We start from the raw sequence: 25,623 nt of genomic DNA, 5'->3' as shown, positions 1-25,623 counted from the left end.
CTGCTGAATCAGAATCTGCATTTTAACGAGATTCTCCAGTGATTCACATGCACGTTGACATTTGAGAAACCCTGCTCTGGGGCCTGAAGAAGAGATGGAAACTACAGTTTCTGGGGGGTAGAGTCATAGATTCTCAGGTGGAATGGTTGATGATAAATAAAGATGATCTGGAGGCTGAGCCCCAATACTTTTCTTTTCCAGAAAGATTCTTTCTGGGGAAAGTAGGAGCAAATGGAATATGCAATTTTATGTGGAGTGCATAAGAAGTGGGGAATATGGAGACTTGGTGGGGTCCCTCAAGATTTGATTTTGTGGCCAAGCCGAGCATAGACTTAGGATCTGCTCTCCATTTGACAGAATTCTATTAGGGTTTTGAGGTTCCTGGAGGCCACCAGGCCATGGGTGGTTAGAGGCAGCATGGTTTAGTAAAGAATACAGCTGTACTGAGTTGTGTTGCCTTGAGCAAGTCACTTAATATGGCTGGGTCTTAGTTACCTCAAAGAGAAAATACTATCTGGCCTATTTTATCTCAAATGAAGTACTATGTGAGAGTTCTTGGCAAAGTGCTACACAGATTTAAGATGTATTATTTATTTGGATGCCAGGACCTCAGAATTTGGGATACCCCAGCTAGGCTGAAATTGCCCATGGATTACCCTAAGAAAAAGCAAAGAATGTGCACAAAGTTGTAATGGGCCTATATAAATTACTCAGGAGTAGAACATTTTAAGGTAACTGGCACATTAAATGCTTGCATGCAAACAATGCCAATTACAGATGAATCCATGTATTGTACACTCAGCAAGGCAATGGGAACACTTCTCAGTGTGCTAAATACATACATTGTGGCAAAAGGCCACAGTCTGCAGCAGGAACAAACAATCAGCAAATACATCCACCCAGATGATGCTTTCCCTCATGAAGGCAAATGATTTATTTGGATTAAAATATTCTTAAAGAATTGGCTGAATTTAGATCCTTAATGTGAAATACAAGATTTACTCATGGGGTCAAGAATCTCCCTCCTAAAATGAGGGATATAAGGTTGCTAATTGTTCCATTCCACTTCAGATGGGAGTGTTAGCGGTGACAGATGCACTTGCAGGCAACAGGACTATATGCTTTTAAACACTGCCAGACTTTAGGTGGTGTCCTAATTCAAGTTGGCCTTTGAATATGTCTGCGTTATTGGTGGGGTTTGGCCATAGCTGCCAGGGTCAAGGTGGTATCAGAAAGGCTCATCTAAGTATGAATTTGGGGGTGGACAGCACCAGGGAGCCTATACTGTCCTTTGGGAGACACTTACCTGGGCATTGCTTCCCAGGAAGGGACAACAAAAAGACTCAAGATTCAGAAAATTATCTCAGGCTTAAACTGATTACTTAGAAGAACCACAGCTCCCCTATGGAACAATGCACTACTTAAGGTGGCGGTGCCTCACTTCCATTCCTAGTTCTAACATCTGTTCCAGAGCAGCTGCTTTGTTTAGCTCTGCACTGTCCAATACAGTAGCCGGGAGCTACATGTGACTATGGGGCACTTGAGATGTAGCAGGTATGAGTTGAGATGTGCTGCACATGTAAAATACACAGCAGATTTCTAAGACTTAGTATGAAGAAAAGAATGTAATATATCTGATTAATAATCTTTTGTATGCTGATAACGTGTTGAAATCATAATATTCTGGGGACATCGAATTAATAAAATATGTGATTCGGATTAATGTCACTTGTCCCTTTTTCCCTTTTTTAATGTGCTAATAAAACCAAAAAACCAAACCCATTGCCGTCGAGTCGATTCTGACTCATAGAGACTAGAGCATTTAAGGTGACATGCGTGGCTCACCTACGTGACTCGCATGTATTCCTTTTGAACACTGCTGCTCTAGAGCATACTTTTTTCATTTTGGGTCACAGACCAATTTAATTACAATTATGCTATTAGAAAAGCACCATTGCCTGACGAGACAGCACACAGCACAACCGTTGTTTTCAAAGAATCAAATGGTTGCAGAGAATAGACGATGCTTGAAACAATAAACCAAACGAAAAACCCAAGCAAGAAAAAAAAGAAAAGAAATTAACATATAGCAAAGTAAGGCTGATTAGTTTACTAGACCTTAGCCGTACCCCTAGATTTTAACACTCTCTGTTCCATACACGTTGTAGCCTTCTCTGTATGTAGCGTAATTCTGAGTGTTGGTGGCAGGAGCAGGTTTAAAGTTTTGGGTGTTCTTTGTGAGTTTCATGCGTTTGGACTCTGCCCGTGATTTGTAACAGAATTCTATCAAAGCCACCATCATGGCCAGCCCCAGACCTCCGACAAGTATATAGAAAACTCCTGCCACATTGCTCAGGCTCAGAGCGCTGGTCTTGTCCTAAGAAAAATGAACAATGAGATTAGTTCTTGGGGAAAGCAAAGGCATTGGGACATTATAATACATTACAACAGTATAGGATAGTTCTAAGTTGTAAAATAGCTAAACATTAATGTAAGTGTTATGACTCAACTCTGGCAATTGGCTGATGTCTCACAATGACCAGCAAGATGGTAGATTGTGCTTCTGTTGACAGTTGTGTTCCTCACTTAAATGTTCTTTTGTTTGACTCCTTAAGTCCCTTAGTACCTCAAAATGGTGTACAACTAAATAAGACAGCACTTGGCCATGGGAACAAAAGAGTAAACACAAGCACAATTTATTCCTCTGCCAGCTGAAATAAATGCCATTTGCCAGACTTGAGCTGTGACGTAATCTCTAGAAATGTAACACTCTTTTCATTTGGGAACTTGAAGCACTCTTTCCCCTCTCTGCCCCGCAACACCCCTTTCTCCCTTGTCCTTCCTGTGACAAGCTTTGCCAGCTAGTCTTTAAGGCACCAGGTGAGAATATTAGAGGCTCCTGATATTCTTATCTGGGAACTTATTTCACAAGAGTTTGTTTAAAAAGGGTTAACTTTCCCCTTTCCCCCAGTGGCTGAGAAATTGCTCCCTTTGGGGACTAGTAGCTAAGTTCTCAATCTAGTTAAAATCAGGGCAGCAAGTCTCTGTGCTGCCAGAACAAGGGCACAGCACAAAGAATTGGCTCCGTTCCATCTTCCTGAGAGTTTCAAGAAACTGTCAGGAGGACCCATTGGGTCTTGGATTGACTCCATACAAATCAGAAAGCTTCTCCAGGAGGCTGATGGTTTAAAAAAAAGTCCAACTAATTTTTAGCTTTTACTCCAGGGAGTAAATAGTAGAGAATACTAATAATCATAATTAAAAACACTACACTTGTCTACACTTGGGGGGAAAAAATCAAGGAAGCCGGTCAGTGACTTTCAGGTCAAACTGTGCAAATCTGACTAAACTATCTGCCTGTATGAAAAAGCAAAAACTGAACTGCTGAACAATGGAAAGATAAAAGGTGGTGCCTCGAGCCCTACCTTGAGGTAGGACACATCAAGTGCCAGGAGTCTTTCTTTGAGAAAAATAAAATAAAATAGCATTTTGTAGTCTTTTTAGAGGGGATGTAACCATTTTGCTGCTGAGTGGAATTGACTGGAATACCCAAATTGTTAAACCAGCGAAATGAGTATCTTATTTAAATGATAACACAGTGAGCAGACGATGGCCATTGCTGACATTCCACTCGTCATGGCTCAGCTAGTCCTGGTATCACTTAAAGGATTAAATGCAAAGACTATATGGCCATGTCTTTCTGGTTCGAATTTCATAGGTGCCAGTCCTGAACTTGTTTACTTTAATGAAAAGGCCAATTGGAGTTGAATGGCATGGTTGGGAAGGGGGGAAGGGGGTGTGTGAGAGTACCTCATGTCTATAACAACCTTGCAAATAGTCACTCTCCTAGGATGAATGACAGCTAGACAAATAGTATGCATTTTGGTCACTTAGGAAACAATAGATCATCTCCTTAAGGAGGCTGGTGAGGCTATCTGCAAGGACATTCTGTAGTCCATTAGGAAATGGACCAATTTCTGGTAACCCTCCCTCTGCCATTAAATTTTTATATGTATATGGTATTTGATTGGGGAGAGATGTCCTTTGACATAGCCCACATAAGCTCTAGCTACATGAACAGTTTCAAGTTCCACGTATCCAAGTTTCACAAGAGTTGCAGAATTCCCTGATGTGGGATGTAGAAAACCAGTAGCAAAATGGTTCACTGCACAGGGAAAATGAGTGGCATTTCATGAAATGAATTAACTGATACCACAATATTAGTTCAAAAAAAGGAAAGGCAAAAATTGAAACTAAAAAGAACTTCCTTAGGGGAGCGAAGGGGGGCAGGAAGGAGGCGGGGAAGAGTGTTTCATGCTTATCAATGTGCTGTTACCCTGACAATGTACACCCTTAAGGAGCATGCGACTAAATTTTAGAAATATTCTGTACAGAGACTCAAATGAGACCTTGGGAAGAGAGAAGTGTGACAGACTTAATGTGATCTGAGATCCAAATAGATGCTGAAGTCAGTACAACAGCAGCTGGGGCGACACTAGTCATTCTGCTTACAGAGCCCAGTCTTTTCTATTTATTTGCCTGTTTTCAGATGGGATCAACATAATATCTTAATATCCAAAGGTATTTACAAGTACAAAGTCTGACACTGTAAGAGGTTCAGAAAATGTACTGTCACAATTGGATCTTTTTTGGGGGCGGGTGGGGTGTCGTGGTTGTTGTTAGATTTTCTCTTTGAACTTTCGAAATGTGCGATACAGTAAAACCCCCTTATAACACAGCTCATTATTTTACAGCTTTGGAAGTATGGTGGGCCAGATTGAGTTCCCTAATCCCATCAACAATTCTACTGAGTCAATGACAGATGCCATGTGGCAGCCCGTTGAGGCTGGTGTTTGCCTTATTCCTTTAGCGCTGGTGCTATAAAGGGGTCCCACTGTGTTAGGGAGTGTGTGTTGGGAGGGAAAGCCGTTTTAGGGTAGAAAATAAACAGTGGGTCAAAATGTGATTGCTAATCAGTACAAAAAGACCTTCAGCGACTGACCTTACTCCCGGAGTCCTTGGCTCCACATTCCCCCTTATCGTACCACCATTTGTTTTTCAGCTTGTCTAAGATGCCTTGTTCACTGAGTTTCAATACTGCAAGGTTTACAGGCGTTCTTCACGTGGGAAATAACATAAATAACATTATATTATGTTATTTTATGTTATTCAAGCTTCAAACTACTTTAAAACTATAGAAAGCGATAAAGCAGGGGGCCCTGGCCACAGAGTAATTTTAGACACTGCAGGCAACCCTGAGCATTACCTTATAAAAAGTTAACACTACAGCAACGCTATATTTACCAGGGCCTGCCCATATCGCTTTGAGTAATCGGCACACACTGTTAAATGATGAGGACAGAAAAAAAGGCACTCCTCAGGTAGGCTGTGTGTGTGGTGAGGTGGGTCTCCCCTCAAATGACAATCGTCGGTGGCAGCTTGCAGTAGCTTTGTGACGGAGGTGTGTTAGGTTTGATCTAACCGGGTGTCTTGTTGTACTTCCAGACAGAAAGCAAGTTTTATGGGGGAGAGGGGAAGGGGACAGGGCCAGAAGGAGAAGAGTTTCCATATTGTGTACCCAGAAGAATGGATAGATCGAAATAGAATAGAAAATAGAGTCTGTGTGAATAACATGGCTTCTAATTAGTTGCCCTTTATTACACACATCTGTTGCCCGGTTGAAAATGATCCCAGAAAGACCTGTACTATGTACATGTCCTTACTGCACAAACATATTCTAAATGCTTTATGCACACACTGGTCTTGGTATGAAACGTATAACTTGGCTCTCTGACTTTTGGGTAAGAGCAGTACTTTCAATGACAGGAGAACTAGTCTGTGGATTGTTTTTGAATTACTGACTGGCTGTCTGATATGGTCGTCCTGTCTATGGTCAACTCAGATCACCACAGAGTTTCCCAGATTATTGAAAAATGGATTATTAATATGCCATGGCCCAAAATGGCAAACCGACTCTGCCACAGTTGGGTAGCACCATAGAGGAATGGTATAGGTAAATTGTTCTAGTCAGATAGGACTTCCTCAATTGAGAGGCTGATACATCCCCAGGAGGCCAGGCCACAGCTTCTTAGTCCTCCACTTAAAGTGTGAGGGCTACATTTGGAGCCGCCGGGCAAGTATATCCTACTGGGCTAGCTCTATTCTGGCCCTAGGATAAAGATTTTATCCCTTAGAGATTGTTTCTTCAGCTGTAAAACGGGAATAATGGTCTTTACCCTGTCTTCTCTCTAGGGCTATTGAATTTTAAATGAAGTCTAATAACTCTGGATAAAAAATGTATTATACATAAACCAAAACCAAACCTGTTGCCGTTGAGTCGACTTTGACTCATAGTGACCCTATAGGACAGAGTAGAACTACCTCATAGGGTTTCCAAAGAGCATCTGGTAGGTTCAAACTGCCTACCTTTTGGTTAGCAGCTGCACTCTTAACCACTACATCACCCGGGCTCTGTATTATACATAGAGGGTGGCATAACTCTATTATGAAGCAATCAACTACTGTGTGTTCAGATTCGTATGGAAAATATTGCCAATACTAGTACAAGTTGGTTCAAATGCCACCAATTTAGTAGGAAGAAAGCAGACAAATGTAGGTAAACATGCCATAGAATTTCTTTCCTTATTTTGGCTGTCAGACCCACCAACATATCCAGTCATTGACAAGGCTTCCTCTAGTCACAAAGATCTGGCCTGTATCATCCCAAGTCCCCAGTGCCTATATCCTTTCTTCCCCCACTAGCTGCTGAGAGCGGAGAGGCCATCTCATCTTGAGATAGTCTAAGAAATGTACCATCATTTAAAAATAATATGCAATTTAAGAGTCACTGAGATTTAAAAAACTACAAACCTTTAGTGTCAGAGTAGTGACACTTTCTAGGTTAGTGCAGAGCCTGGCAGCCAGAATGTCTGCACTTAGGATCTCACCAGGAAATTGGGGTCTTTTTATACTTTAAACAAATTCTTTCAATCAGTGCTCAGAGCCCTAGGATTCTCAAATGGCAGCCAGAATTGCCTGGAATGCAAAGCACCAAGATATACTGAAATGAAAGTTTTGAGCCTCCTTAAGATCTTATTAGCAATGAAAACCAAATCTTAGACTTTTAAAGGACAGACAGGCCATCTAGGGCCCTGAGACCAGTGTTGGAGCTGCCTTCTCCCTTATTCCCCATCATCTGACCTCCTTCTCTCTCTCTTCCCGCCCCCCCATGATTTTTTATCTTGTCATTACCTTCTCTCCCCCATGCTATACCTTAAGCCTGGCACACGGCCCAGGCTCAGCAATATGGCAGCTAGCTTAGGTTGTAGAGGGAGATGTTTTCCAATGGCATATGTGTGACCAAGCCCATCAGGACCACAGGGAAAAGTGCAAAGCATTTCTCATTTCCTTCCTGTACTTCCTCTTTCTTATTGCAAAGGGCCCAGTATCCTCACGCTGCTCTCTTACTAAGCCTTTACCAGGCCCTGTCCTCCCTCAAGGTATTATGTTCTCCAAATTACCCCATTCATTCTTCAGTACTGCTGTTCTTGCTAGGTCTCAGGAACACAGTAGTCTGATTAAACACATTCACACTAAGGTCTAAATATATAGGGTCCATCTTCCCTAGAGATCCTGGTTTTTCAAGACGTTTGTCAACCTTTAAGCAAGCTGCATTGTCAGAAGTGTAGTGTGTTAGTTTTGAGTAGTGGCTCTCAAAGTGTGCTCCAGAGACCCCTGGGGATACCTGAAACCCTTTCATCAGAGAGTCTACCAGGTCAAAACTATTTTTTTAGTAGTGCTAAGGTATCACTTGTCCATCTCATCTCATTCTCTGATGATGTACAGTGGAGTTTCCTGGCGGCCACATGATGTGTCGTATCTCAGCAGACCAGAGATAGAAGCCAAAATGAGAATCCTTTTCTCTTCTATTTAGCCAGGTATTAAAGATATTTGCAAACATGTAGGACAATGCCACTCTTCTCACTATTTTTTTTGAAAAATATGTTGCTCATAAAAGTATGTTATTTATATTAACATAGATGGGGTTTGTTATTAAAAAATGAATTAAAGAATGTATTCTTTTAAAATTCCTTGGTTTTAATTTCTAATATGGTAAATAATAATAGATATAGCACACATAAACAAAATATTTTTGGAGTTCTCAAGAATTTTTAAGTGTGTAAAGGGGCCCTGAGACCAAAAAAAAAAGAAAAAGAAAAAGTAGGAGAAGCACTGGTTCCGAGGTGGGAAGGCCTTCCCTGTCTCGACTATGGGCTGCCACATCCACTCTTGCCAAACCCAGACTCTGTAGGTCAGTAACTTAGCATCCTACTTCTGACAAATGGTCTGTCCCTACCTTAGGCCATCTAGTGGCTTCCAGAGTAGCTAGTAACTGCTCTTCCTCCCATGGCCTCCATAGTGACAGAGGAGGTTACCTCAGACCAGAAGTTCTCAACTGGGGGCAGTTTTATTCTCCAGGGGACATTTAGCAATGTTTGAAGTCATTTGTTATTGTCACAACTGGGAAAGGGGTTGGTACTGGCATCTAATGGGTAAAAAGGCCAGGGATGCAGCTAAACATCCTACGATGCACAGGCCAGCCCCCCACAACAAAGAAATATCCAGCCCCAAATGCCAATAGTGCTGTTGTTGAACAACTCTGCCTTAGAGCATCCAGACCTCAACTGAGATGCCCCAGGACATTAGAGAAATCTGACAAATGATACATGTCTACCAGTTTAGTCTTTGATTGGAAAAAAAAATCACAGGGCTTATGAAATCTGGCAGGGAACCAATGTGCATTTGGGAACTTCTAAATAAAAATGGGGGTGAAAAAACAAACATATCAAGCAGCAGCACAGCCAAGGAAGATAAAAGCTGTAATCAGAAATCACAGATAATACCACTTAACAAGGTTAGGATAGCTGCCAAGAAAAGAAAGAGAAAATACTTTAAAAGCTAAATCTCCTAGAACTCTGTTGCTGCAGGGTAGAATAAATTTCTGAGATGGCAGAGAAAAACTGCTTTTTTCCCCATAATTTTCTCTTATTGTACCTCACTGTATGTATTGCCAAGCCCAATCCAAATCAACCAACGTGTGCGCACGTGTGCACACACACACGTTGATGTTTTGAAGGAAGTGGAATGAGGTAGGCATTTGATCATTTCAAATGTCACCTTCTCCATGAAGCCTGTCTCTCTCCCCTTCGTCATTTTCTACCTTGCCTCATTATTTATGCCCATGTCCTGTGTCTCCCACTAGACGGTGTGCTTCTCAAGGGCAGGGACCATGTCTTGGGTATTTTGTATTGCCACTTAGGATTGTTCTCTCAACAAATACTTGTTGAATGAATAACTCTCTTTTGGCATTCTGTTTTTCAGCCTAGTACCCTCACATAGTTATAATTATTATTTTTGGCCATGTTTAATGATAATTCCAAGACGGCAGACTTACGGTCTCTACTTTAGAAGTAAAGAAACGGAGGCACTGATAGGTTAAGCGATCTGCTTAAGATGCACGGCAAATTATGGGGCAGGCTAGAAGAACAATTAATATACAGCCAACTCAGTATTGTGCATTCTCCCGTGGAACAGACAGAAGGGGAGCAACCCTCTTCATTTTTGCTTTTCAGGCTTGGATATTCATAATGATTTTTTTCTTTTGGGATCACCATGCTCTACAGAACCATCAGCCTAGTGAGGACAGATCTTACAGCTGGGGCCTTGTACTGTGGAGCAGCAATATGTCTCCAGGGGAATGTTCCTGAGAAATTACTGCAGGCCCTTAACTTGCACCTAAGAGAATTCTAAGTCAGAAATATCTATCGTACTCACCTCAATAAAGAACAGAAAGAATTACACAAAGTACGTCAGATTCCTATCATGGAAATTAGTCAGGCATTCTTCCCTCTGAAGGGCTGGCTATGAACTTTTTGCTGAGCAGAGCCCTCCTAAGACAAAGACGTGGGTCAGCTCGCTTCGGGAGAAAACAGGAGAGCTTTGTGATGATGGGATTTCAGGGGGTCTGGGAACGTCGCCCTGTCCAAAACAGTTTTCCCCTCTGGAAAATTCCACCAGGAGAATTTCACACCTTTAAATTTGAGCAACATTCCTTGTTGAAATACAGATCTTCCTGCGAAATAGTAAATGAAGCAAAGAGTCACTGTTTACAAACTACAACTCTTTGTTCCATTTTGTTTGGAAAAATGTTCAGGGGGAAAAGAGTGTAAAGTTCCTTTTAGAAGAAAAATCTTAACTTCGGGTAAATCATAAAAATATATGGATCACTGATCCAGTGGGGAGGGTAAGAGTTATTTGAATTAGATATTCATTTAAAAGTATGTAGACCTGGGATTGGAGGATGATTCCTGAGTGTGGAGTGACATCAGTTATTTTTTTAAAAATTGTGTATAGAGTGTAGTAATATCATCATGGAGTTCCTGGGTGGCATAAATGGTTGACACACTCCTCAGAAGGAAGGCCTGGTGATCTATTTCTCAAAAATCAGCCATTGAAAATCCCATGGAGTAAATTCTACTCTGATACACGTGGGGTCACCATGAGTCAGAGTCAACTCCATGGTGACTGGTTTTTAACGTTATTATTCATAATACTTTGATAAGGAGTTCTACTTTTGAAAATAACATAATTAGCTGGTACAAATTTCTGCTTATCTCTGCCATCCACACCTGGCAATAACTCAGCGACAAAGGACTGTGCTCACAACCCGAGGCGTCCATCCCACAGGTGGTGGTGTTTTAGATTCTAGGCTCAGTTCCTGGGATGAACCACTCAGCTATTTCAAGGCCTCCATGTTATCTTAGTGATGGCAAATGTTACTAATGGAGGCAGCTTTAGGATAAGAGGAACTAAGAAGTCCTTTCTTTCTTTATTCTGTGAAAGTAGAAATGTTCCTTTAAAAAAACAAATTCAATAAAAATGTTGCTATATTTTAAAAGAAGCGCCCAATTTATTTTTAAATTTTGATTTCCAAAAAATACCTAAAATACTAAAATAAAGTAACTTGGAGGCATGCTGAATTCCTTCTTATGAATGAAGAAATGCAGAGAGAGGGATGTGAGGACACTGAGCTTTCCCACTGGGGACAAGAAAACTTGGGCCTTGTGAATTAATGATCAGGTTCATTCCTCCAAATACTCTGGTGATCCTGGAAGGGTTTAGCGAGGAATTTGTACTATGGATATGGCTCTGGGCCTGCAAAATATAGGAACTCAGGGGGTAGTATGATTTATCCACCCAAGAGACTGTGGGTTATATTCTGTTCTAAATGGCTTCACTTCTCCTTTCTGAGCAGAACACCTAAAGAGCAAATGTCTGTTTAATTAATGATGCCAGAAGATCTCCAATGGTACCCTTAGGAGGGATAGATATATGTGTAAATACATAGGATATGGAGAAAGACAAGGAGGTCACAGAGAAGTAAAAGAAATACATGAGCAAGGATGGTACATTTGCATAGTTAATTAGAAGCCTGCTCTAACAACACAGAAAACCCTGGTGGCATAGTGATTGAGAGCTATGGTTCCTAACCAAAGGTTGACAGTTCGAATCCACTGGGCACTCATTTGAAACTCTATGGGGCAGTTCTACTCTGTCCTATAGGATTGCTATGAGTTGGAATTGACTTGATGGCAACGGCTTTTTTTTTTTTTTTTTAAAACTAACAACACAATATCTGGATGAGGAAAATGGAAACATCAAAACCTAAGCTGGAAGCCCTCCCCAAACCCTAACCCTTATCCAAACCCTTAGTCCAAGTTACTAACAGTTCCTTCTTGGTACTTAGTAATTTTTATGGACAACTTTTTAGAAATATCTCCAGCCCTGTGGAGGGAAGACATCTATCCCCTCTTTCACTGGCTCTTTTACTGAAGATATTTCAGGCTTCCATGGCAACAAGTCACCTTTCCCAATCAGACACTTGTTTCCTAGTCTTTCCTGGAGAGCCCTTAACGTCACTCAGGCGATCACAGCCATGTACAGGCAGGTAGCTGCAGATAGATATCTGCCTAGGTAGGTCTTGCTTTATTAAATTGAAGCCAACCTATGACCAAGCAGGAGAAGATTCTGTGATGCACCAAAGGATTTACTATAAGGTCCTTTCCATTCCTTCCTGTATGTTAACTTGGGACAGGTGTAGGGAAGAGCTTTACCCTCTCCACAGAGTAGCTGTTAGAATCCATGGCAGTTCAAAACATGCCCTAGAGTGACACTAGAGTGTCTGAGGCCCTTAAAAAAAAATCTGCATTCCCTTCTGTTCACAGGGGTTTCTAGAAGCAGGATTCCAGGAGAACGAGGGTTTAAGCTATTTAGTTTCTTCTACCCTTGGGTCAGCCTAAGCTTTCTCCACAAACTGGGAGCATGTATGCTTATGACTGCTGGCATTACTGGACTCTGGCCATCCCAGTGACTCTCATTCCACAGGAGCAGCTACAGTGATTTGGAAAGTTACACAGTGCTTAGCTGCTAGCAGCTGCCTCTGAGAGAGTATTTATATCTATGTAGTTCACAAATGTAGCTCAAACCTATTTAACTCCTCGCTAATGGGATCATAATTTAATATAAGTGCAAAGAGTAAATTCAATAATGCATGCATATAACATTCGGAGTTGAAAGCTGTGAGTCATTTTACTAAGGATCTAACAATGCTAGTGATTGAAACCTATTGATGAGCCTCTGTGGTAAAGCAGCAGCCCCAGAAGCAGCTTTTAGATATGTGCGTAAATCCAGTAGCATTTCCAAATGAGAACTTCTCAGATTCAAAGCAACAGACCCCTTGATTCCACAGGTTATGATTTTCACTGATGGATTTCTGCCAAACTGGGCCTCTGTTCAACCTCCCCCGTCTAGAATCTAAAACCATTATGGGTTGTGGACTATTTTACACAACCTAATTTGTCTGGGGAAACTTTGCACCCAATTTGTCCCTGACAGCTAGAAAGAAAGGGCTTAGGGAAGATGCCAAGTTCTTGTTAAGTCAGTTTTGGTTAAAATGTGGCCACAGATATTTCCCAAGTACATAATTGGCATGATTCACTTTGAAGACCTGTTTTAAGAGCCATTAAAATCCAAACTATGAAATTTGGTTGTGTTTTATTATGTATAATTGTGTTTCCTGTAGTTCATCCCAATGCCAGTAAGAAAGAGGGGTATAGGCTGAGAAGACAGAGAGAAACCAATCTTTACCAGAAACTCTATGACGAGTTTCTGAAGACATCTACTTCATTCCCCTGACTCTAGGCAAAATACGCTTTTGAGAGTCCAGTCTGACGGATGCTATCATCCTCCTTCATCCCCAAAAGACATCCTTTGACCATTATCCGTAGAAAAATAATCCATCTTATCTTACACCCAAATAGATTGCAACAAGTGGGGTCCATATATCAGATCTGAAAGCTGACTACCGGTCGCCACACCAGGGCATATACCACCGTCTTCTAGCATGCATCCTAGCATCCACGCATCTGCACCCCCAAAAGTAATGCTAGGCAGGACACACTAGAGATCTTACTATATATATTAAAGTAATAGAAAGTATTATAAGTAATTATAAAGTATATATATACTATATATATATATATATTAAAGTCATGTATGCTACTGGCTTTGGTCTGTTATTTGAGAAATATTTGCTTCAAGGCCAGATAAAATTAAGCAATAAGGTGAATCCAGCACTTGGACCACCCTTTTGCCACCTCTGACCAATGGGAATTTGTCTCATGTGCCAAGGGCCAAATGCTATACCGCTCTCTAGGTAGTCAAAAGAGAATGGATTTCAATTGTTCTCCATAAAAGAAATCTGCCCCCTCCCTGCTCCACCAATCCCAACTCCCACCCTCACCAAATGTATTTCACTTGCTTCAAATGTTTCAAAACTGTGGTTCTATATCCATCCCTCCAAGCGAGGGGAAACCAAAGGGCTGGATCTTAGAGGGCAGAAAAGGCATAGACATACACCTTTCACTCTCTGCCATGGCAACAGTGTCTTTCCTCCAGACAATTGTATAACAGCGTTCTTACCTTCAGGCTTTTCACTCCTGCTTCTCTTTCTGTAGCTCTGGTGTTGGATATTTGGTCATTATTTGTCAATAAGAAACACATTCAAGTTATCAAGATAACACCAAAGGCAAATAATCATGTCCTAATCATAGAAATCTGTATTAAGGCCACGCTGTCAATTTCAAAAATCACTAGGATGGAATAACTTTAAGAATGTTTTCTTTCTGGATTACGACTTTTTTTTCCCCCGGTGGTAAAATTTATCCTTTAACACCATCTGTCAAATGCAATGGTTTTGGCAGCCACTGGACTTGTTCACTTCTTAAGGCAAAAAAGTCCCTTGCTTGAAGCAGCCACTTGAGAGAAAGTGAGGATTTGCTTTTGGGAGGAAGACCTGAGAAAGCCTGAGTAAGTTCAAGGAGCAAATTTAGTCACTACCAGGAAAGAAAATGGTCAGGTTCTTCATACTTCCAGGGAGCAGTACCAGCACAGAGACATGCAAACCAACGAAGAGCATGACATACTCACCCTACTCCTTGCTCCCAAACCAGTCTCGGGAATTCACAGGAACTTCTGCTAAGACCCAGGGAGTGCCATCCATCTGCAATGAGTCTTGCCTACACACATAACAGTGTCAATCAAAAGTCATTGGGATCCATTTTAACCCTGGGTATCCAAAATGTCTACCTTTTGGGTGGCTCCTGCCAATAAAAGGTCCATCTTGTTGCAGGCAAAAGGCAGATGCAGATTCATATCCATTACTCAAGGCCCAAGAATGTCAAAGAATTCTGGGTGTGGAAGAGAAGTGGTTAAGAGACGGTGGCATAGGAGAGGAGAATTGTAGACATACATGGAAGAAGAAGAAATACACACAAGACTGAAGATCTCATTTATATATATATATGGGAAACACAGCACAACCTCATTCATCTATGTACTACTAAATAGTAGGAAGCGGAGGGAATTTGGAAATGGGCTGTCCTGAAGTGTAACTTTTTACTACCTTTGAAGAGAAGGCTTGCTAAGCAAATGCATGGAATTTAGAAAAAAAAAAAAAAAAGATTGCCAGGGATAGGGACAAGAAACATGTTTGAATTTCTTATGAGAACATACTTCTGAGGTACTTCAAAAGCACCCATGTGAAAAGAAGCACAACTAATTTTAAGTGCAAGCTACTTTTTGAATCTATCAAAACAAGTGCTTCTCTAAACTCATATTTGTTAGTTTATTCTAACCTAACTAGCCTGTTGCCGCCGAGTTGATTCCGACTCATAGCGGCCCTGTAGGACAGAGTAGAGCTGCCCCATAGGGTTTCCAAGGCTGGAAACTTTACCGAAGCAAACTGCCACATCTTTCTCCCATGAAGCGGCTGGTGGGTTTGAAGCACCGACCTTTTGGTTAGCAGCCAAGAGCTTAACCACTGTGCCACCAAGGCTCCTTTAGTGTATTCTAGTCCCTATATATTTTCAAAGATGATAAAACTGCATTTCTGTAGCACTAATTCTCTAAGTCATAATGATCATCCAATCATTTCCTTAAATAATGAAGATTTAACTGCATATCCTATTCTCATCCCTTACTTCTCCATATGCCTTACAGCTCAAGGCGCAGATCATACAAATCTCATTGCAGTCAAAGGGTTCAGAATGGTTCCATTTAAAGCATTCTGTTCAATGGTCCCAACAGTATGCAAGTCTTACTTGTCAGACTATGTGTGCTGATTTTCCCGCTTAGAGAATGTGGGCAGTGGAAATCTACTTAAATCCTTGGATAGAATTAAAGCCAGGTAGAATTTTAGGGTGAGGTGGAGTAGGGTTTGTAATACCTTGCAATATCAAGTCACCCCAGGCATGGATAGCTTGTTTCACTGACTGAGCCCCTCTTATAAGGTAATGATAGATGGGAAAGCCAAGCTGGCACCCTTTACTCAGAGAATGAGGCAGAGTGGGGTGGTGGTGGTGGTGGTGGTGGTGGTGGTGGTTAGGAGAATGCAAAGTCTGAGGCAACAGGCAGCTGTGGAGGGCAGCTGATGTGTCTATGTGGTAATCCATCGGCTAAATCCCCATTCGGGTGTGATTTACAGTGACAGACTTTCACTGGGTGTGTCACAAACCCCTGGTGATAAGGGTTTAGCGCTGAAACCACCTACTGGCTCTTAATTACCACATTTGCACAGGCGTTGTAATAAGGCACTAACACAAATGGGTGATTTGCAGTTTGCAGGTTAAAAATTCCGAAACCACAGCTCTAATTTCCGTGATCCTTGCCTGTGTATTTAGAGTCCATCAAGGAAGGATCAGCTTTGCTTTGTTTAGGCCCTATTAGGCTAGGTTTAGGAAATTGGTAAAACCAAGCAATATGTAGGTCTGAGTCAGTGACTGACCTTGATCTTAATTCCTTATATTTGGAAACTGAAAATAACACAAATAATGCTTTCATTAGTTCAAGCATGTACATGATTAAAATAGCCTGAAAAGATGCTGATTATTTCCATAGAATAGTACATTTTCTAGAATAGGCTCAGAATGTGTAATGTCACATGCAGAGGGGAAAAGGTCAACAATTTAATATAATTGCCCATTTACCGTTATTTAAAGGTTGCAGGAGAGAGAGATTAGTTATATAGGTATTTCTCCCTCTTCTGGTTTCAGAGATAATAGGCTTGAAAGCAGTTTTGAAAAAGTAAAAGCGCTCATAAATGTCAGGCTTTGTGATTATTGTCATTTTTAGTAATCAGTACTGAGGGCTGGAATGGCTTAAATATGCCATTTGCCTTGTAACCAAGGTGGTTGAGAATGAACCTGCCTCTTATGGAAACACATCACATGCAATCAGATTCACATTGCTCATTGGATGGATACATGTGATAAATTACCTTCTGCAATATTATCGCAGGAGGTGACCCTGAAAGCCAGCAGAGATTTGTGACAGCATTAGCTGTGTGACCTTCTCAAAGTCACCACTATCTCTGGGCCTCACTTGTTCTGTGAACTGATGGTATATTCAATAGTCAATTGTCCTGTTAACTGTGGATAAGATACAATAAAGAGGTGTAATTCTCAAGCCATTTCACTAATACAGTAAAACGTCACTGATTTGAACTAAACAGAAGGGAAGGATTGTCTGAGTGAGCAAAGAGAGGCCTGAATTATAAAATAGGTTTGAAGAACGACAGTTTTATTACTTTCAGTCTAGTTTGTAATTCACACGGACTAGAAAATGTTGCCCTAGTGGAAGTCCTCATGAGAACTACCTTAGTAAATAGATTCGTAATTGACTGTGATAATATCGAATAAATGCTTCAAACATTTGAAAAGGGTTTGTTTTCTTAAGGAAAAATTCATGTGGCAATCTAATCTAAACTCTCCATTTGCTTAGCAAACCTCTCTTGTCCCCATCCCTGATAATAGAAAAAAAACACAGACTCATCCCTGTCCAATTTATCGGGCTCCAAATTAATGAGGTTTCACTGCCATTTCTACCTCCTTCTCCACTGATTTGTTTTTAGCATCACCACCAAATAGTAGTAAAACAGATTCAGATTCATCTCTTGCCCCTTCTCTTGCTCACTCCCAGAAAACAGCAGGTAGCAAGGAGGAAGATAATAAAGGCAAGTTCCTTGATAATCCGGAAATGGAATAAGCAATTGTTGGATATGCAGAACTGATCATACTGTTAGCCATAGTTGAGGAACGGGTTGAGTTATTTCATGAGGTTGGCTGAAGGAGTGACCAAGAAAAGTGATTCGAAAGAGACCTGGCAGGTAGCACTATGGCCAATGAAGTTGAAAATATTTCAGATCTACTGAAATAGCTTTCTATTTGCAAATCAGATAATCTAGAAATCATGGGCTGCCAAGAAAGTTATGTGGTAAAAACTTTGCAGCAGTATCAGCTGAGGGAAAAAAAAAGCTTGAGTGGTGGTTGTAATTAACACACAGCTGGTCTAAAGTTTTAGGGATCTTCGTGACACCAAAACATCTGAGTGGAGGGTAAGAATTCAGTGAAATACGTGCAGTTTTTTGTTCATGTAACATCGAACGTCGGGTTATTCGAAAACTTCTGGGCACTTGGCATCATGTGGCTGTGTTGGAGTCATCTTGATACAGTCCATGGCTCCTTTTCAACCATACTGAGTGTGAAGGATGAATTCGTGAGAGCACTGTATCCACTCCAGCTCAATTTTTCACTCTGCAACTCACTTGGATGGTACAGTTAGGTTCTCATGGCCTGCTAATTACATGAGAAAAAGACCAGGAAGAAGGTGCTAAGTACTTTGGGCACCAGGTTAGTCACTGCAAAATTCGAATGAGCCAATACCTTGGCGAAACTGTCAATGTCATCAGTTCACACTGGTGGCAAAGGAAGTTACTGCTTTTTGACACAGAGTAAAACCTTGATTAATTGGAATCCATAAGGGATGAATGGAATTTTCAATAAGAATACTCATTTTGTTTCATTCTTGGCTAATAATTTTTTTTTTCCCTTAGAATGCTTGTATCCACTTTCTCACCTCAGGGAAGCAGCTTCTAATGTTTGAAGGTCAATCCAGATGGAGAAGAGATAGGAGACAGAGCTGACTGTGAGCTCACCCCAAGGTCATCTCTTGGCAAGTGATTTAAAAAAATCAACTCCTTGCAGTCTTCTTTTTGGGTACTACGGATGCTTTCTCATCAAAATGGAGTGCTGGGGGCGGAGGGAGGGCAATAATTCGGTTAGCTGGCGTATTGGTTAGGTGAGTTCTGGTTAATCAAGGTTTTACAATAAAAGGCCTCACCAGTATCTGGTAAGATTGTGTGATGAAGAAAAGTGGTTTGCAAGTTGTATGAAAGTGCTCTGGATCAGTGTTTCCAAACCCATATTCTACTGCAGACTGGCAAACTAACTTTTCCATCAGGGTTCTGAGGAACAGAGAGGGAACGAGAGGAGCAGACGTGTAACCATTGTCTCTGAAGGAGAAAAGTTTTAGCTTGCCTGTCTGTTGGTCTGTGGTTGGGAAACACTGTTCTTCACCTCCAGATGCCCATGGTATCTTGGTTGTACAAGAGCCAATCTTATAGGCTTCAATATAATTCTCATGCCCCTTGGGCCATGGAGGATTCTGTTTTCAGATCCTCTCCTGTACTTACCCAAAGTGTCTTTCCATCGCTTGGTATCATGGCTTCTGAGCTTGCCCCTATCTTTCGTTGCTTGGACGATGGCTATTCATTCATTCTAGCCCTGAAGAGTATTAAGGAGCCAAAGGAATGCCATAAGATGGGATTTCTCATGATGGCAGCCTGGATAACAATTAGACCTACCTGAATCAAGAACATGGCTAAGGAGAAGCCAAATCAGGGATTCATACACACATAGTATCACAGAAACGACGCATTTGTTTAAAATATACAAAATGTCTTTGCAAAGTCAATGTATGAGGTGGCCTATTGAAGAAAGACCCCATTTAACTTGAAACCGAGCTTGTCCTTTTGGCTTTCAAGTTAAATGGGGCCTGCTTAAATGGACCATCACATATAGAGAGCAACATCTCATCACTCATACACAGAATTGAAGAAGCCAACCCTAATCAACCAACCAAGCTTTGTGAGTAACCATCACATCCTAGGGGAAAAAAAAAAGGCTATAACCTGACTTTTCAGTAGATTGATCTAATAATTTCTCATACCACTCAACTGAGGCAGGCGAGGACAGCCTCACAGGAAAGCCTTGGACTTTTGAAAGCCTAGGGCAATGAAACACACATTGTGGCCTTTGTAAGGCAACCAGTCTAGTGTGTGAAGGGAGGGAAGGGGTGTGGACGGGGAGCCTCTGTCTGGGAGTTTAAGAAGGGACCCAAGTTAGATCAAAAATGTGGGCAGCGCCCTAAAGTCTTTCTGGTTCCCAAAGCTGCCAGGCAGGGGAATAACCTGGTCATTCCACTTTATGTGTGAGTCTTGTGGTGCTCTCTCCTCAATAATAAGATAACAGTCTTGCCGATTACTCGTCACTAAGGGTACCCGGTTGTGGTGACATTGAGGCTGACCTTGGAGTCACCGCCCCCGCTGCCGCACTCTCCTTTGTCGTACCACCATTTGTTTTTCAATTTGTCCAAGAGGCCTTGCTCATTCAGTTTTAATACTGCCAGGTTAACAGCATTTCTTGAAACGATAAAACATAACTTGTAAGAAAATGCACAAATGCTTAGGAAATCGTTAACGTATAAAAAGGAGCACAAGAGGACAAATTGGCTAAATTTCACAGAACGTGGAGCTATAAGAATGTCTGTACAGCAAATACAGGGTTAAATATTGGAAGGTGGCATGGAGGATAACATTTGCTCAAAACTGAAGTGTGCGGGATGGGGAAATTGTCTTTGAGAAAAAAGTAACAAGAACACCACATCCATGCAATTAACATTCGTCACATATGGCACCGTAACTTGGCTTTTACCATTGAAATTGAAAAAGCCGTTGAACTGTAAAATTAAAACAGCAACAAACAGTCAGAGAGGACAACACAGAGAGAGAACATTAAAAAAATGGATGCATTAAATAGATGAAACCATAATTTACCGTCTTATTTAACTCCATGGAATATTGTAGGTTTTAAACTTTGAAATGTTACCTCAAAATCCACAAGAAAGAAAATGACAACAAAATGCATCAGGGTAGGTGGAATACTATAACAACACGGATATTGTTATATTATTCCACCCACCTTAATGCTGAGCCTTTAGGGGTTGCCACACCATAGCCTTTGGAATCCAGATTTCCACCAACTTTCATCGTATCACACGGTTTTCTCTGCTCAATGTACTCATTCATGGTTGACTCCAGCAGGAAGGCGAACTTTCCCTTGGACTTTCGCACACGGGCCACTCCATCTGCCGTTGTTTTGGTAAACACAGATGGCTCTGCAGATTTCATGTAAGACCACATTTTCTCATAGACAGCAATTTTGGACCTCTGCAATGAAGAGATAAGAATTCTTGGAGCTACTAGATTTTAAAACTGGAAAAGCCAGTGGTTTTCAAACATTCTTGACTGCAGCCCACAGTAAGAAAAACATATTACATTGCAACCCAGTAGACCCATACAAAAATATGCAAACATATTTTTGAGACAGAAAACCCACTAACCCATTGCCATTGAGTCGATTCCGACTCATAGCCACCCTATAGGACCGGGTAGAACTGCACCATAGAGTTTCTAAGAAGCACCTGGTGGATTCAAACTGCTGACCTTTTGGTTAGCAGCTGTAGCACTTAACCACTACGCCACCAGAGACAGAGGTTCCTCAAAACCATACTCACCCTTGTTTTGTGTGATGCTTTCTGATATTTTCTATTCTATTCAAATTCACTTCTTTTTTTTTAGCCGAAGGAGAGCATTTATTTATTTGTTTATACTTTAAAACTCCCAAGAGAGTAAAAATAGTTTCCATACTGGTTTTGAATGGGTCATGCGTTGGATACGTTTTGGGAACTGGCTAATTGTCCTAAACCATCTCAATTTATTCTGTTTATCCCCATCCCCGATCCACTCTTTGCTCATCTTTGCCCTGGGAGCCTGATCCTTTAGTACTGCTTCACAGGCTCTCTTGGCACCTGGCTTCTAGTGGGAAGCACCAGCAGAAGAAGATAGGAGTTTGGGAGGAGAGGGTGGTTGGGGCTTTCCTTCCCCATTTTCTATTGTTACTGTGTTCCCACAGTGGCCATAGCCTCCATGATTACAGCTGTGTCAAAGGTTCCCACTTCCATGGCTCCAGCTCTCAATACAGTCTCAGGACTATTGACATTGATTACATTCTTCATGTTGTGCAACTTTTGTCACTATCCTTTTCCAAATAATTCCACCACTCTGTACATAAACTCAAGGCCTCCTAAACAAAAATTCACTCCTCCCCCTCCCTTCTACCCCTGGTAACTACTAATATGCTTTGGTTTCTGTATATTGGCTTATTTCATATGAGATCACACAGTATTTGTCTTCTGGCGACTGATTTATTTCGCTCAGCACAAATATTTTCAAGGTTTATCCAAGTTGTGGCATGAGCAGGACTTCATTTCTCTTCATGGTTGAGTAATGTTCCATTGTGTTTATATATATATATACACCACCTTTTGTGTATCCTTTTATCTGTTGATGGACATTTAAGTTATTTCCAACTTTTGGCTATTGTGAAAAGCGCTGCAATGAACATTGGTTTACCGGTTTCTGTTTGCATTCCTGCTTTCACTTCTTCTGGATATTTACTTAGGGTTGGGATTGCTGGGTCATATGGTAGTTCTATGTTCAACTTTTTGAGGAACCACCAAACTGTTTTTCACAGTCGCTGTACCATTTCACATTCCCACTAGCAATGGATGAGGGTTCCAGTTTCTCCACAACCAACACACATTGTTTTTAAATCACTGACATTCTAATGGAGGTGAGATGGTATCTCATTGTGGTTTTGACAATGGGTTTGGTTTTTTTTTGAACATCTTTTCATGTGCTTGTTGGCCATTTGAATATCTTCTTCGGTGAACTGTCTGTTCAAGTCCTTTGCCCATTTTTTGATTTGTCTTTTTGTTGTTAAGTTGTAGAAGTTATACATATATGTGTGTGTTTGTGTGTGTGTGTGTATATACATATATATAGGATATTAGACCCTTATCTGAAATATGGCTCCTGAGAATTTTCTCCCAATCTGTAGGTTGTCTTTTCACTTTAGTGATGTACACAACTATTTAATTTTTATGAGGCCCCATCTATTTTGTCTTTTGCTGCTCATGCTTTTATTGTCACATTTGACAGTCCACTGTTAAGAACTAGGGCCCTCAGCCATATTCCTCCTATACTTTCTTCTAGGAATTTTATGGTTTTAATTTTCACATATAGGTCCTGGATCCATTTTGAATTGTTTTTTTGTGTATGGTGTGAGGAATGGATCCTGATTCATTCTTCTGAGCGTGGAAATCCAATTTTCCCAGCACCATTCATTGAAGAGATTTGTCCTTGCCCATTGAATGGATTTAGTACCCTTGTCAAAAATCAGTTGACCATAGAAGTATGGATTTATTTCTGGACTCTAAATTCTATTCCATTGGTCTCTATGTCTATTATTATGCCAGTACCAAACTGTTTTAATTACTGCAGCTTTACAGTATGTTTTGAAATCAGGAAGTATGAGTCCTCTTACTTCATTTTTCTTCTTCAAAATTGCTTCTGTTATTCAGAATCCCTTGCCTTCCACATAAATTTGAGGATTGGCTTTTGCATTTGTACAAGGAAGGCTGTTGGAACTTGGATGGGGGCTGCATTGAATTTATATTTAATTCACTTTTAAGCAACACTGTTCATGACCCCATAAATTGATTTCATTATCCCACTAATGAGTTACAACCCAGTTCAAAGATACTTAGTTCAGTCTTCCTCTCAAAGAAGAAATATTCCCTACATCCTGCTATGCTATTATCTAGTACCTGCTTGAAAAAGCCCATTGGAACAGAGCGTATAACCATTTTCAGTAGCTCACTTCAGCATGGGACACCAATTATTCTAAGAAAGTACTTATTCTAACTGAACTTTGTTTCTCTGTACCTTCCACCCTATAGTACTATCCGCTGTTGTTCTTAGCTCGTGACGTTGTTCTTAGCTCAGTCCCTGACTCATGGTGACCCCATGTGTTATAGAGAATTGCTCCATAGAGTTTTCATGGCTGTAATCTTTATGAAAGCAGTTTGCCAGGCATTTTTGGTTACTATCCACAGGAGCTATGAAAAATAATTATGTTTCTTCTTCTACATGACAATCCTCCAAACAGTGTAAGGCTATTACTATGCCCCCCTGTCTCATTCCTTCATCAGGCTAAACTCCACCAATGTCTAATACTGTTTCCATAACCCTCACAATTTTGGAGTTTCTCCCGCAGACACATTCTGGTTGGTGATGCCTCTCTTAAATTGGAGTGTCCAGAAATAAACATTGCATCCCAGATATAGCACCAGGGCAGAGTGAAAACAAAAACAAACTCTTTGCTTCCTGTTATTGGAGCATTATTCTTCTATCAGTGCTGTCTGAGTTTACATTAACATATTTTGTCATACGTCCATCCTTTCAACAAGTATTTATTGAGCACCTATTATATATAAGGCACTTTATTAGAGGTGTGACTATAATAGAATGGCCTCAGGTTGAGGCCAAACCAAAGCTGCTAGTTCTTTCTACCAAGCCAAGTCTCTTTTGTGTTTACTTGTGGAATTTTTAATTGAATGACATTAAATTTCATCTCAATTCAGGTGATCCTTAAAACATACTAAATACTGTGTTTTCAGCTCTGCATTATATATCCTGGAAAATATGAAGGAAGCATACTCTCAATGCCCCCAGGAGCTTTCAGTTGAGATGGGGAGCTAGATACTTAGGAATGAAAACTGTGGAAAAAATTCTAAGGTGCTATTTGACTAGAGGTGACATAGCATGGTAGAAACCATAAACATATATCATATTTTCAAATTTCCTTTTATGATGCTTCCTGGCCCCTACACTAGATTTTTTTTTTATTGTTTACTTGCTCTTCTCTGGACCTCTGCTAGCTGCATCGCGTTTGTCTTGAGGCCTGCTTGGGAACTCCCAGAGCTATCACCATGGAAATTAAACATGGTATTTAAGGCAATCAGATCCTTACTCAGGCCCATACGGAGTGACTGAAATTTCTCACTGAGATTGGATCATGCTTAGTGTCATGGATGGAATTGTGTCCCCCAAAAATGTGTGTCAACTTGGTTAGGCCATGATTCCCAGTATTGTGTAGTTGTCCTCCATTTTGTGATTGTAATTTTATGCTAAAGAGGATTAGGGTGGGATTGTAACACCCTTACCCAGGTCACATCCCTGATCCAATGTAAAGGGGGTTTCTCTGGGGTGTGGCCTGTACCACATTTTATCTCTCAAGAGAGAAAAAGGAAAGGGAAGTGAGCAGAGAGGCGGGACCTCATACCACCAAGAAAGCAGTGATGGGAGCAGAGCACATCCTTTGGACCCAGGGTCCCTGTGCAGAGAAGCTCCTAATCCAGGGGAAGATTGATGAGAAGGCCAACCAAGAGAGAAAGCCTTCCCCTGGAGCCGACACCCTGAATTTGGACTTTTAGCCTACTTTACTGTGAGGAAATAAATTTCTCTTTGTTAAAGCCATCCACTTGTGGTATTTCTGTTATGGCAGCACTAGACAACTAAGGCACTTAGTTCTCATGAAGAACAGCAAAAAGAGCCAGTGTGGCTGAAATAGAATGAGCAAAGGAGAGAGTGGTAGGGAATGAGTTTAGAATGACAAGAGGCCAGATCTTACAGGGCTCTGTAGGTCGTGGTGAAAAGTTTGGATTTGTTTTAAATGTGATGGAAAGCTATTGGAAGATGTTGATTAGAGGTGTGATAAGCTCTAATTTAAATTTTAAAGGATTATTCTGGCTTCTGTGTGGAGAATAGACTAAGGAGGGCCAAAGTCGAAGCAATTAGAACAGGAGGCTATTCTAATAGTCTGGGGGAGAGATGAGTGTGGCTTGAACCAGGGTGGGTAATGGGGTGGCGAGAAGAAGTTGGACTCAAGATATGTTTTGGGGAGACAGCTACCAAGCTTTGCTGAT

The 25,623-nt window shown here is 41.0% G+C and overlaps 1 protein-coding gene across 2 annotated transcripts in view; it reads right to left on the bottom strand.

The window, feature by feature from the left end:
- Positions 1–1,992: 1,992 nt before the first annotated feature.
- Positions 1,993–25,623, bottom strand: part of GRIA3 (glutamate ionotropic receptor AMPA type subunit 3) — a 321,376-nt gene continuing 297,745 nt past the window's right edge. Inside the window, exons 13-15 of one of the 2 annotated variants that reach the window (XM_003414763.4) lie at positions 20,715–20,962; positions 20,041–20,155; positions 1,993–2,377 (exon numbers count right to left, since the gene is read on the bottom strand). In XM_003414763.4, coding sequence (XP_003414811.1) covers positions 2,132–2,377; positions 20,041–20,155; positions 20,715–20,962 — 609 coding nt within the window. In that variant the 3' untranslated portion in view covers positions 1,993–2,131. Of the gene's footprint in view, positions 2,378–5,002; positions 5,118–20,040; positions 20,156–20,714; positions 20,963–25,623 lie in introns of both variants that reach the window. The other variant, XM_003414762.4, reaches the window with a different exon arrangement.

Source organism: Loxodonta africana, chromosome X (assembly GCF_030014295.1).
Source record: "Loxodonta africana isolate mLoxAfr1 chromosome X, mLoxAfr1.hap2, whole genome shotgun sequence".
Taxonomy (NCBI): Eukaryota; Metazoa; Chordata; class Mammalia; order Proboscidea; family Elephantidae; genus Loxodonta; species Loxodonta africana.
This window is presented reverse-complemented; position numbering and strand designations above follow the sequence as displayed.